Raw genomic sequence first — 12,654 nt, forward strand, 5'->3', positions numbered from 1 at the left:
TATGTGCTTGAGCGGGGCCTGCATGGGGTGGGGGGCAGGCGGCTACGGCAGCCAAGGCAAACAGGCACATACCTGCCGGCCTCAGTCACGGCACCGGGGCTGGGTGCTACCAGCACCGGGATGGCTGCAGACCTGCTGGCTGCGCAGCCCAGCTCCTGGCGAACCTCTCCTGCTGCTGCTCCTCACCCAAAAAGGGGCAAGACGGAAGTTTCGGCTACAAGGAAGAGTTTGTGCTAGAATAAGAGCCTTGCTGTGGGCAGAGCAGTAGTGAAAAAACCTTCTGCTTTAAATCTGAAGCCTTCTCTTGAGCTGCGTCAGCGTTGCCATGTGCACGAGTCAGGCTTACGCAAAGTTTCCGCGCTGGCATGACCCTGCTGCCACCTGCGATGCTGGCAGCAGCATTGCTGCAAGCCCAGGAGCAAACCCTCCCGCTCCTCAGCCCTGTGTGAAGGGGGAAATAGCCAAAAAAGGGTGACAGCTAATGGTGGGGCTGAGCAAACCCTTCAACTCCTGCTGCCTGGCCAGGGAGGAGCCAGCACAAACAGCTCGTGGGGTTTTCTTTCCCCTACAGCCAGGTGGATAGATCTAGAATAGATCCCTGTTCTCAAAAGCAAAGGAAAACCCCCTGCTCGGTCCCACCGCTCCTGCCCCTTTCCGAAGGCAGGTTTTCAGGGATGTGAATGAGAAGGCTGGAGGCAAGGGGCTGGCTGGCGCAGAGCCCTCCTTGCCCGCAGCTCCCTCCTGCTCCACTTCACACCTCATTGCCAAAGCAGCCAAGCCCTAAATGCTTAGGCTGGGCTCTACGTTTTAATTGTGTTTGCTCTCATTAGAGCCCTGGGCCACCCACAGCACACCCGCTACTGCAAAGGAAATCCCCACCCTCTTCGTTTTGCTTGTGTCCCCAGGTCACCCCAGCGGAGCTATGGCAGTGGCAGCCAGGAAAGGCCGGGCAACAGCCTCCCCGCTCACCGGTAGCCCCATGGCCATCACCACCACGGCTCAGCCGGGCTTCCTGGGCAGCTGGCTGAACCGGATCCCACGTGAGTATGGCGGCGCTTGCCCTGCTCTTGCGGGCAGCGTTACCCGGCGGGGCTCCTGGACTCGGAGGCAGTGTATCCACTTCTCCTTCCCACCACATCCCTTCTTCCAGCAAGGGCGGGGATGCTGCAGAGTGGTACCAGGCCACTTTGGGAGTGCAGGGCATCCCGGCTGCTCCTGTGGGAAATGGTCTCCTGGCATGGGGCCTGTCCAGGATTATAGGGGCAATGATGAGAGCACAACTCCTTCATGCTGGAGCACGGGGAGGGGTTTAAATGCACTCGGCATGGTTTTGCTGGGTTTTAACTCTTCTGTCCATCTCTGCTCCTTGAACATCGCACCAGTACCCAAATGGGCGCTCATTGCTGTGGGCGTGGCAGTGGTCGTTCTCCTCCTCCTCTTCCTCATCTGCATCATCAGGTGTTGCTGTGGCAAGAAGAAGCACAAGAAGAAGGAGAGAGTCAGCTTGCACCCTGTCAGCAGCTCCACCACAGCCAGCCTGGTGTGTCTGCTTTCCTTTTCCCCCAACTCCCTCCTCCTTGGGGGGTTTGCTGCCGTCCTCCCTGGTCCCGGGCGTGCTGGGAGCACAGCATGGCCGGGATGTGGCTGAGCACGTCCTGAGGGTAGTGCTGCTCTCTGCCACAGGTCCAGCCCGAGATGGAGGACCTGGAGCAGGGCACAGAGCAGACGGGGCAAGGAAAGCTGCAGTATTCCCTGGAGTACAACTTCCGTGCGCAGGAGGTGGGGATGTTTGCGGCTGTGGCTCAGCAAGGAAAAGGCTCTGCTTTTGCATGTTCCCTCTTTGCTGCCCACAGAGGTGGACCATACCCTGCTGCACCTCTTCCCTGGCCTGCAGCCTGACAGTGGCATGGAGGAGAACTCCCTGCTGCACTTGCTTGCTTCCCACCGAGTCCCCAGGTTATCTGGCCCCATCTTCCTCCTCCTGGTGACCTTGTGCATCACTCCTTTCAAGCTGAAAGTTGGCGTGAAACAGGCAGCTGAGCTGAAGGCCATGGACAGTGGAGGCACATCTGATCCGTACGTGATTGTCTACCTAACATCTGATATGAAGAAGAGGTATGAGACCAAGGTTTACCGCAAGACCCTGAACCCTGTCTTCAACGAGAGCTTCACTTTCCAGGTAGGAAACTATAGCTGATGATGGTTTTTTCTTCCCATCAAGAGCTTTGCATGACCACTGCTCCTTGGGCAAAAACCTCTCCAGGCACAGAGATGCCTTTGCAACTGGGATGAGGATGTGTCAGAGAGAAAGACTTGTTACCGCATCCAACACCCTGTCCCATTGGGCAGGGCTGGCACTGAGGACTGAGACTGGGTTTTTGGGTCCTCCCCTGCAGGTACCCCAAGCAGATGTGTCTGAATCCACACTGGTGATGCAGATCTATGACTTCAACCGCTTTGCCAAGCATGACATCATCGGCGAGGTCCGTCTGCCCCTGGCCAGTGTCAGCCTGCAGCATGTCATTGAGCAGTGGAGCGACCTGGTGGCGGCCAGTAAAGTGGAGGTTGGTCCTAGTGGGTGACAAACTCTGCTGGGAGGCTCTGTTGCTTCGCTTGCCACCACATCAAGAAGCAGCCCTCAGGGGCAAGCACAAAGGTGGGGGAGACCCAGAAAACCTGGGGCCGTCCTGGAGCTCCAGCTCCAGGCAAGGCAGCTCCTCTGCCCAGTGCTCATTGCTGGCATCTCTCCACCAGGAAGAGCATCTGGGCGAGATCTGCTTCTCACTGCGCTACGTCCCCAGCACCGGCAAGCTGACGGTGCTCATCCTGGAAGCCAAGAAGCTGAAGCGGATGGACTCCCATGGGCTCTCAGGTCAGCAGGGGCTGCTCATGCTCAGATCTCCCTACTCCTGCCCAGGCCTTAATGATGGCACCAAGAGATGTAAAGCCTTGAAAGCTCAGTGCTGAGACCTGCTTCCTGCTGCCACCACCATACCCAGGCCTTGGCCAGCTCCCAGCTTTACCCAGTACAGATATTCCAGCTTTGAGCAGAGCTGGAGGTATCTCCCAGGAGGAGATGTCATGGCTGGATGGTACAGGGAGCCTGTGGCAGGAGGTGAGCTCCAGAATGGTTGGCAAGAGGAAGAGGGGTGGATGCTCACGAGGAGTGACAAGGGGGATGCCATGCTCTGCTTGGGAATGGGCCAGGGAAGATGTTTTGTGGCCAATAATAGTCACTCGTGCCAGTCATATGCTCTCTCTCCTCAGATCCTTTTGTCAAGGTGCATCTCATCCTGAACAGAAAGAAATGGAAGAAGAAGAAAACAAGTGTAAAGAAAAACACCTTAAGCCCTTACTTCAACGAGGTGTTTGTTTTTGAGGTGCCTTTCAGTCAGATCCAGGTGGGTTCCTCTGCAGCGCCCAAGGCTGTGAGTCTCCATTGCAGTGAGCCCCCTCCCACTGATCCTCTTTCTTGTGTCCTCCCACTCCAGAATGTGGACGTGGTCATCTCCGTCTGGGATCATGACAAAGTGACCAAGAACGAGCCCATTGGCAAACTCTTCCTGGGCTGCCGAGCCACGGGCAACCAGCTGCGGCACTGGTCTGACATGCTGTCCAACCCACGCCGGCCCCTCGCCCAGTGGCACAGCCTGCAGCCCCCAGATGTGGTCGACAAAGCCCTGGGGCTGAAGTCTCACCTCAAGCTGCCCCTGCCTGTCAGATAGTGGGGGGCTTCTCCTCCACCCGGCGGGCAGGATGGAAGCCTTGTGGAGGGTTGAGGGGCTTCTGCTCAGCAACATCTAGACATGTTGGTCCTGGCTCAGCAAAGAGGGGGCCGGGGGCTGTTTTTGGCCATGAGAAGATCTGACTGCTGGTGCAGCTTATGCCCTATGTAATGCCCCGAGCGGGGCAGCCCGGCACCCCAGAACAAGGCTGGACACGGAGCAGAGGATGCTAGAGGGGATGGTGTGGGTGCAGGAGCCAGCTCACCCCACACGCTTGCAGGCCAGGGGGACAAATACACAGAACTTCAAGCTCATGCAAACACATGGAGTCTGTTGATACTTTTAGAGCAAAGGATTAACGTGCTGGCGGCCTGGGGTGGGCGGTTTCTGTGGATATGAGTAAATCGGCAAGAGGCGAGTTCTTGGAAAGGCTTTATGTCCCGTGAAGGCTTTTAAACAAGACCAAGATCTCGAAGCACTCTAAGAGGCTTGACAGGGGACAAGGAGGACAGGTTGGTGAGGAAGGTGTTGGAGATGCAGGACTCGCTCCTTAGTGCGTCTGCGATAAGCGTGCTCTCTGTCCTGGCTAGAGGCCAAATGGGATCCCTAAATCCGCCACTGTTTGCCCGCACGGCTTCACTCTTAACCCACTCCCACTCTGTGCTGATTTGTGCACCCCAAGATGTGACTCAGGGTATGGGACTCACCAGCAACCGTCCCCATGGACCATGAAGATGCACGGTGTGAGCTCCATCCACCCTGCACGGTCCTACAGTACCAGCCCAGCAAGTTCTGTGCCTCCAGCACCTGGCGGTGCTGCCAGGGAGGGGCTGAGGCTCTTGCTTTCACCATGCCATGGTCACAATTCCCTCATGATGGCTGGGTTGCAGCACTCATGTCACTCCTGGGCAGGTTTCATGTAATCCGGGAGGTTTTAGTGGCCTGCCCTGCTCCTTCAGGGAGCCTTGGGGTGGGAGCAACATAAGTAAAGATCTCTCCTAGAAGGGTGAGGGCACTGAAGAGGTGCCACCGTCCCTACCCATCCTTGAGTACGCTGCGGTTTGAGGGGGCTCGAGAGCAGCCCCTCTGAGCCGTCTGCAGGAGGAGTCTCGCTGTGTTGGGCTGGAGGAGGGAATCGCCTTTGCTCCAAAGTGCTTCTGCTACAAAGCAGCCAGAGCACATGAAGATTTGGGCTCATATAATGGAATTTGGGCCCAAAATATTAAAGTAATTTGCGCTGCAGGGAGCTGCGGGCATGACGCTAATAGCTGTCGCCTGGGCTCCAGAGGGGAGAGAGCCTGGCAAGTTAATGAAGAGCCATTAATATTGAAAAGCAGTTAATCTGCAATTACCCGGAGCTCCATGGAGCGACCATCCGAGAGTTAAACAAACACGGGGCAGCTGAGAAAGATTATGAAAACTCTCAATAGAGATTAATGACCTGAGCTTAACCAGAAAAAGCTGCTGCATCTGCTGCTTGATAAATATTCTCCAGGCCTCCCCCTGGCTGTGAGGAGGGAAGAGTTGACAGAGTGGTTTTGAGGTGGCTGTAACAAGTGGAATGTGGCTTCTGCTGGGGAAACAGCATCTGCTGGAAGCTGCTAATGAGATGGAGGAGGAAATCAGTCACCTGAGAAAGACTTGTAATGGGATGCTTTAAAGCTCCAACCTTCAGTCTCAGGCTGGAACAGGCTGTGCAGAAGGGAACCTCTCTGCATTGGGTCTGGGGTCCCAAATCCATTGCCAGGTTGGGGTTTGGTGATGCTCTGTGGTGATTTAGGGCCATGCAGGTCCCAGAAGGGCTTTTGGGGCTGTTGGTCACAGACATTTCTTGTGTGTTTGTGTGTGTGCTTTTTCAAGCCCCCTTTTTTGAAGTCCGGGTAGGTTCACTGCATAATATGTGGGGCTGGGTGTAACAGCACGTGCATGTTAGTCCCCAAAGGGGTGTGACTGAAGAAGATGCAGGGACATCTTCTCCTTGAGACATGTTCCCCCAATGCTGGTGCCTGCTGCTCCTCTCTCCAGCTTTGGCTCCACTTGGAGCCTGAATCACTGGTGCGGTCCTGGGTGAGCAGAGCTGGTGAGGGAAGCCCATGGTGCTTTTGGGGGGAAACCAGGGAGCCCAGGAGCAAGCTGGGCTGGCCCTGGGCTGAGCCTTGTTACAGAGAAACTGAGCAAACCGATTTGTTTGCTCAGGAGGGAAAGGTGAGTGGGTGGGGATGATCTCCACCCAGCTGCAGTTTTAATGCACCGCTGAGGCTGCTTTCTTCCTCCATCATTGCTTTTCCTTTCCAGTCTGCCTTGTGCTCTTACAACAAGGCTTTGAGCACTCTCCTCCTCTGGCAGGATCCTCTTGGTATCTGCTGGCAGCTGCTTGAAGCAGAGCTGGTGGAGCTGGGCTTATTTCACCCAAAGTGAACACAGTGTGTTTGGGAGCTTGTTCCCCCTGGGAAGAACCCCGTCTCCTTTTCACCACCCCGTGGCCTTGGCAAGGTTAGTTGTCCTTCATCCACTAAGGCCAGATGTCCGAGCATCTTCCTGACCAAGGCTCCTCATGTATTTGGAGGGCCTGGAGCAGCAGAATGCCCCAGATGAAGGTGCAACAAGAAGAGAAGTTGAAGGAGGTAGAAACCAGCTCCTCCTCAGTTTGGTCCAGTGCTGGATTCTTACATCTGCATCTAGAGGGCAGGGCAGGTACATGCTCCGAGCTGGGTCTCTGTGTCATCTGGACTGTGGCCCCTGTTAAAGCCTCACCAGACCAGATTTCTTCTTCTGGGGATGGAGAGCGTGTGCAGGGGGATGAGAAGGCTGTGATGCTGTGGTGCAAGCCCTTTCCCATTGCCACCGAGCCGGCTGGCAGAGTGCACAGATGCTGGGGGTCCCAGGTGGCTTTTGCCGGGAGGCAGGAGCCAGCCCTTGTCTGATCCTCCACCTCAGGGGCAACGGGGGGTTTGCTGGTGGTTTAAGGGGCGGAAAAAGCGGGTATCAAAAGCTAGGGTGCAGGGTGTCTGGGTGGCAGCTGGGGAGTTTGTTCCTCTGCTTCACGCAAGGGATATTCTTTCTGCCTTTAACTAGCAGCTTTGCAGGTCGGTGGCAGGGCAAAAAGCAAGGCTTGGGCCATGCAGAGATGTGGTAAAGGAAACAAGAATTACTCAAAATTGAGGTGTTTGCTATTAGGAGTTATAATTGCAATTATTTACATCCAGATCCAAGACTTCTCACCTCCAGAAGTACCCCCAAAGCAGATTATTCCCCTGTTCAGTGATTTTTATGATATTTGTTCCTGCACTTCAGGAAGTCAAGTGGGAGAGCTGTACCAGGAAAAGGCTGAACCTTAAACGTGCTTGTCACCAGTCGTCTGCAGTGAGACAAAAATTATTATGGGCTGTCATCGTTCAGCCTGGGTACAGGCTGGCTGGCCTCCAGCCACAGATTTTTTGGCTAGTCTCACAGTTTTGAGAGCTGGAGAGTATCTAAGCTCTTCTCACCAGGAGCCAGTGTGCCCGTTCCATAACTATGCGTTACCCAGCATCATTATGTCTTGCAATTTTATGGGCAAAACGTGTACTTTGCCATGCATGGGTTTCTTTTTTACAAGCTTCAGCTCCTGGATACGCGGGGTCTTACAGAAGTTTGCAGCTTTTGCTTTTAAGGCATGTTTTTATCCTTTGTGGTTGCGGGGGTGGATGGAAAGATATGAGTCTCCCAGCTCAAAATCCAGACGCAAAGCGAGGGGATGTTGGGCTTTTGGTCGAGGCTCTTGCGACTGAGCAGGGGTCCCAGCAGCCGTGAGCTGAGCTCTGCCAGGTGGGTGGGAGGAAAGCCAGTACCCCTTGGCCAGGGCACAGGAGTGGAGATGAGGCAGCATGAGCTGCAGCCAGACTCCCCCCTTGCAGCCCAGCTATGTGCTGCTTGTTCTTGGGGGGCTCAGGCCATGCTTCCCACTGAAGATACATCTCCCAGGCTGCCCGGTGTGCTGCCCTGCTGCCAGCTCCCCGGGGAGGGCTGTCTGGCGGAGGTGGGGGACAGCCATGAGTGGGTACCCATCAGTGATGACTTGTTGCATGTCAACAAGATGGGGATTTCTCAACCAGCCTTGCTAACCTCAGGCAGAGGTGATGAAATCCTTGTGGGCACTTATTGCAGTCCAATTTGAGCAGAAACAAGCACTAAGTCAATAAGAAACAGGAATTCCACTGAGCTGGAATGAGGCCTTGACCTGCAAACAACCTGACCCGTATCTTATTTTAAGTCCTGTGAGCAATGTCTGGAAGGTAGTAGGTGTGCAAACAAGTGTTTCATTGCCCATAATCATCTGCTCACAAAGATGATCCTGGCTGAGCCAATCATCTAGGGGCAACAAGCCCTCTGTGGGAAGTGGGCACTTTGAGTCATGAATCAGTCATCGTTTGCTTAGCATGAGAAAACTGCTCCCTTGGAGAGCCGGTGAAGAGCCTGTTGCCTGTGAAGGAGGTGGCTGGCTCAGGTGGAGAATTCTGCCCAGCTGGCATCTGGGCTTGTCCTGGATGAAGAGCCTTTTCCTCTTAACTTCCATCAAAGTCAGAGCACTTTAGACACAGGAACCTGATCTTTGGCGTGAAGGTGTCACTTAAGACAGTGCAGTTAAAAGGCTTGGCCTTGGTGCTATAAAAAGCTGCTGGGGAACTTTATTCTGGCTGTGACAAAGAATATGTTCACACCTGCAAAGGTCTCCTCTGAAGGTCTCTCTGCGTTGGTGGCACTCATGTCACACCACCTCCGACTTGCGCGCGTGCTAAACTCAGGTCCAGCTCCATTGGGGAAAACACGTGCCTCAGATACCCCTGAATTAATCAGCGTTGGGGATGCTCTTGAAAGCTATATGTGGGGTTGGGTGCTGAGTTTTCCTGGCTCAGCCCTCTCCTAGTCTGAGCTTAACCCTTCCCTTCCCAGGCCTGATTGCTGAAGCACCTCAGCAGACCTTCCAGAGGCCCCTCTCCTGCACCTGGCTCCTCCCATGGGGCTCTCAGTGTCGTGCAGGTAGATGAGGCTGATGAGGGTCTTCGCAGCTGCTGCCTTTTTCATGAACATGGAGTCTGGGGTCACACGGCGCTTGCAAAGCCAGTGAGCCGGAAATGGGTAATTCCTGCAGACTCGTTCCCTACGTATTCACTGGTTTGCAGGACAGTTGCTGACCTTGGGGACAGAGGAGGTTGTGAATTTCCACCTTTTCTTGAGCTCTAGGGCTGCTTTTTTTTACTGACACGGTGTTCTCACCACTGCTTCATTTTGGCACGAAGAGCCTGAAAGAACATTTGGGAGCAGAGACATGTTGTAACCACGCTCATTTGAGCACACAGAGGTGTCAGCATGTTCTCCAGACGTGTTCTGCTGGTCTTTAGCAGGCTTTGAGGACGTGCAGACGCAGGGAGGGTTGCGATCGGGCAGTAATGCTATCCAGGGGCAGGCTCGGTGGGAATGCCAGCGGGATCACCTCCCGGACACATCAGCTGCTGAAGGCCTGGGCACGGACCAGCGCTGGGCAGAGGTGTTGGCTTTCCAGGGGGTCTGCCAACTCAACCTGGGGCTGTGGAGGAAGGGCCAAGCTGTGGTAGGGTCCCAGCTGCTGGCTGTTGAGGGTGGCCGCTGGCTGTCTGCAAGGGTGCTTGCTTTGATCTCTGTTGTTTTCTTTTCTGAGAAACTGGCTTTAGCTGGGACAAACAGACATTCCTTCTGCCAAATGTCTGTTTTTTGCTGAAGTCCAGATGGGAGACGGGTGCTGGGTGCAGCGATGCCTCTACCACCGAGCCTTCCTCAGCAGCCGCAGTGAGGGATGCTCCTGAGTGCAGGAGCTGCTGGAGTTTAACCTCTGTGTTTCCTGGGTCTGTCTGGAGCTGAAGAGCTCAGTCTCCATTAGAGCTCATAATCTGGGGCCATGGATGGGCGGGAGGTGGGTGGGAAGGAGTTGGATGAGGCAGGTCCTCATTACAGCTCCTCCCAAGCTCAGCTCCTCTACTCAGTGCTGACCCACAGATGTTGTGTGGAAGCCCAGATGAGGGCAAGACCAGCCCAAACCTCTGCTGAACAGCACCTTTGCTCTGCATTTCCAGGAGTCTCATGGTCGGTTTGCAAGGGGATAGCTCGGATCTACAGGCCAGCACACGCTGACACCAAGATGTTCACTGCCTAAACCATCTACCTCTTGATGTTTCAGAGGGACAATCCTGAGCACACCCGGCCTTGCCCACACTAGGGGTTTCTCCCTTCTCACCTACTACGGGGTCAAACCCCCCTGCAAGATACCAGCCCCGTCTCAAGGACTTGCTCTTCCTTCACTGGTATCTGCAGCATCACTCGCACGATGCTGAAGGTGCCGAAAGAGGAAGCCTGCGGCAGCGGATTTGCTGCTACGTATATGAAGTCTGAGAGGTGCCTGGAAAATATTGTCGTGTTTGAATCAGCCCAAAAAACCCCCGCTGAAAGGGGAGGGAGCGCCTGGGCTGGGGGAGGAGGGCAGGAGCTGTTTGGGCTCCTGTCTCCATGGGATACTCTACACACACACACACACACACACACACACACACACGCTGCAAGTGCTGTGATTGGGGATGGTGAATATTTCCAGCTACATTTCCACCTGCCTTTTCTTTGGACCCATGGAGATACGGGTCTGGGTCATCCCACAGTGGGTGGGTGGGATTATCTTCCTTACTGGTATCGTGGGGCTGCTCCCCCCAGCTCAGCTCCCCAGTCCCTGCGATGTAGGGAGCCTTGGGGTGCCCACAGTGGCTCTGCAGGTTTGGTTTTTAAAGAAGCCTTAGTTGTGTTGAAATATTTCACACAGAGAGGATCTGCAAATGTTTCCCATGTGGTAAGTGAGGTTAAAAGAGTGTGCTATCAATGGCTGGCTGGCTCAGGGATTGCTCTTGCACACACAATTGCCGGTGGATTGTGGGGTGCAGCCTCTTTCCCCTGTCATTCCTGAAGGGCAGAGCTGCTCCCAAGCCCTTGGAGGTGACCGGAGCCATGCCCCTGTCCATGGATAAGCTGCTCTGTGTATCCCAGGGGAAATTTCATTAGAGGCCTTGCAGATGGGTGGCTGTGTGCAGGGAGCCCGGGCTCCCCACAACCTTGAAGCCATATCTAGTGTGTCTGGTTGGTGGAAGGAAGAGGGAGAGGAAAGCTCTTTCCTTAGCACTTCCGAGGAAAAGCACCGCCCTGGCTCCTCCAGGGTGGCTCTGCTTGCCCACCCCAAGAGTAGAAGATACCCCCCTCCCCACCCCTCCGTCCTCGTGGCTGCCCTCTCCTCGGGGGCTGCCTGCCTGGCCTGCCCCAGCCAAGGGAGGTGCACAGGGGACTCTTGCACATCATTGGTCTGAGAAGGTCTCCATGCCCTTAAAGAGAAGGTGGATTTTCTGCCGAGCCACCCGAGAAGCCCTTTTATACCTCCTTACTCAGCCAGCTGCCTGCAGCTCACCAGTCCGTCCTGCCTGGCCAGCTGGACTCTGATTTTCTCCTTCAGACTCGGGTGAGCTGTTTTGCATGTCTCTTAACATCCCAGCTTGCTCTTAGGGGGTAACTAGGGAGCAGATTCACTCACCTGAGTTTTAGGGAGATAAATATGAGGTGGGGGGTGACCTGCTGGGCGAACCTGGGGTGCTAACAAAAGCTTCTCCATCCTTTGCCTGTTGGAGAGGTTCTGTGCATCAGAAAGTCTGTCTTTTCCAGTGTCCTTCTCTGGTTTCATGCCTTTCCCTCCCTTGGTTGGTTCTTCTCTCTGACTTGAGAGCAAGCGGAGCTGCAGGCTCCCTAATGCTGCCCTCCCCAGGGTCACGGGACGCGGGGTCCTTGTCTGTGGTAACTTGGCGATGCTCCCTCCTCACACCCCTTCCTCCAGCTCCCAGCCTGGTCCCTGCCGTGCCTTCCTCCCCAGCTCACCCTCGGACAGGGACCGACATCCAAATTTACTGTGTCCCCCCACTAGAACAGGTGATTTAAAGCCCACGTTGCAGGCAGCGAGCCGCAGCCTGGCGCTGTCCCCGCCACCGACGCCGAGGAAGTGGGTGCTTGTGCGCGCGGGGCAGGGATGTAAGTAAAAATAGCTGGCGTTCCTCGGCCGCCCTGTCCCTCAGCTGCAGCCCAGCCACCTGTGGTGGCTTTTGCTTCGCATTGCTCCGACCTCCCTGAGTCACGGGGGCTGGCACCGGCGAAAGGCTGCCGTCCCAGGAGACAGCTGCAGCTCCTTCTGCAGCTCCCTGGCCATTTTTAGAAGCACTTTTCCCCCCCTCCTCCCCAAAGTAATGTGATGGGCCTGCACATTTTCCAGGATAAAGTTTCCTTGGCCCTGCAAGCTGTGCCTGTGCCCTTGGGCATGAGCCCCCGTTAACACTTCACCTCCCGACAGAGCCTCCCCAGTCTGCGGATCGCGGTGTTTGGGGGCTGGCCTGCTCTGCAAAGGACTAGCTCCTGCACCCTTCCACTGGGAGATACAAGCAGGAGATACTGCTCTGCTAGAACAGTAAAATTTTGTCTGTGGGGAAGTAATTTACAGCAGACTAAAGGTGCTCTTCCATCTGTTCCCTGACATGCTGCGTTGTACTTGTAAAATTTCCACCTAAAGGAAACACAAGGAATTGTCTTGGGAAGCTCTTTGTGCCTTTACCAACTCAGTGACAACTTCCAAGCCTGTTGCACGTCACTTCTGCTGAGCTTGTTGCCACAGGCTCCCCTGCCCCACACAGTGGGTGCCTGTCCTGGCAGCGGCATCCTCTGAAGTCCTTCCTTGTCACCTGGGGTCACTGCCACCCCTCCGCAGGCTTTGGGGTACTTCTTGTTCACGAAGTGGGGCAAGACCACATGGCAAAGCGAAGCAGTAAACTGGGAACAGCTTTTCCCTCTTCCTTCATCGCAAAAAATGGTTTCCTGGGGGTCAAACAAGAGCCATATGCAC

General features: G+C 55.2%; 2 protein-coding genes across 2 annotated transcripts in view; both read left to right on the forward strand.

Moving 5' to 3' along the window:
- The first annotated feature begins 922 nt into the window (after nt 1–922).
- LOC104491335 (synaptotagmin-2-like) lies at nt 923–3,767 on the forward strand. Its single transcript, XM_010133739.1, has 8 exons — nt 923–1,040; nt 1,383–1,540; nt 1,684–1,779; nt 2,012–2,179; nt 2,397–2,564; nt 2,755–2,872; nt 3,268–3,401; nt 3,492–3,767. The coding sequence occupies exons 1-8, from the start codon at nt 923–925 to the stop codon at nt 3,723–3,725; spliced, it is 1,194 nt and encodes a 397-aa protein (XP_010132041.1). The 3' UTR covers nt 3,726–3,767.
- A 7,429-nt stretch (nt 3,768–11,196) lies between these two features.
- The window catches only part of TNNI2 (troponin I type 2 (skeletal, fast)), a 5,699-nt gene continuing 4,241 nt past the window's right edge, over nt 11,197–12,654 (forward strand). The window contains exon 1 of the mRNA XM_010133741.1: nt 11,197–11,232. The gene's annotated coding sequence lies outside the window, so the exon portion shown is untranslated. The remainder of the gene's footprint in view (nt 11,233–12,654) is intronic.

Source organism: Buceros rhinoceros, unplaced genomic scaffold (genome assembly GCF_000710305.1).
Source record: "Buceros rhinoceros silvestris isolate BGI_N320 unplaced genomic scaffold, ASM71030v1 scaffold12973, whole genome shotgun sequence".
NCBI lineage: Eukaryota > Metazoa > Chordata > Aves > Bucerotiformes > Bucerotidae > Buceros > Buceros rhinoceros.

Excerpts from the sequence above, each read along its gene's own strand:
- LOC104491335 (XM_010133739.1), top strand. The coding sequence starts at position 923 with ATGGCAGTGGCAGCCAGGAAAGGCCGGGCAACAGCCTCCCCGCTCACC. Across the intron at positions 1,041-1,382 it reads CTGGCTGAACCGGATCCCAC|TACCCAAATGGGCGCTCATT; the intron begins GTGAGTATGGCG and ends ACATCGCACCAG. Across the intron at positions 2,180-2,396 it reads ACGAGAGCTTCACTTTCCAG|GTACCCCAAGCAGATGTGTC; the intron begins GTAGGAAACTAT and ends CCTCCCCTGCAG.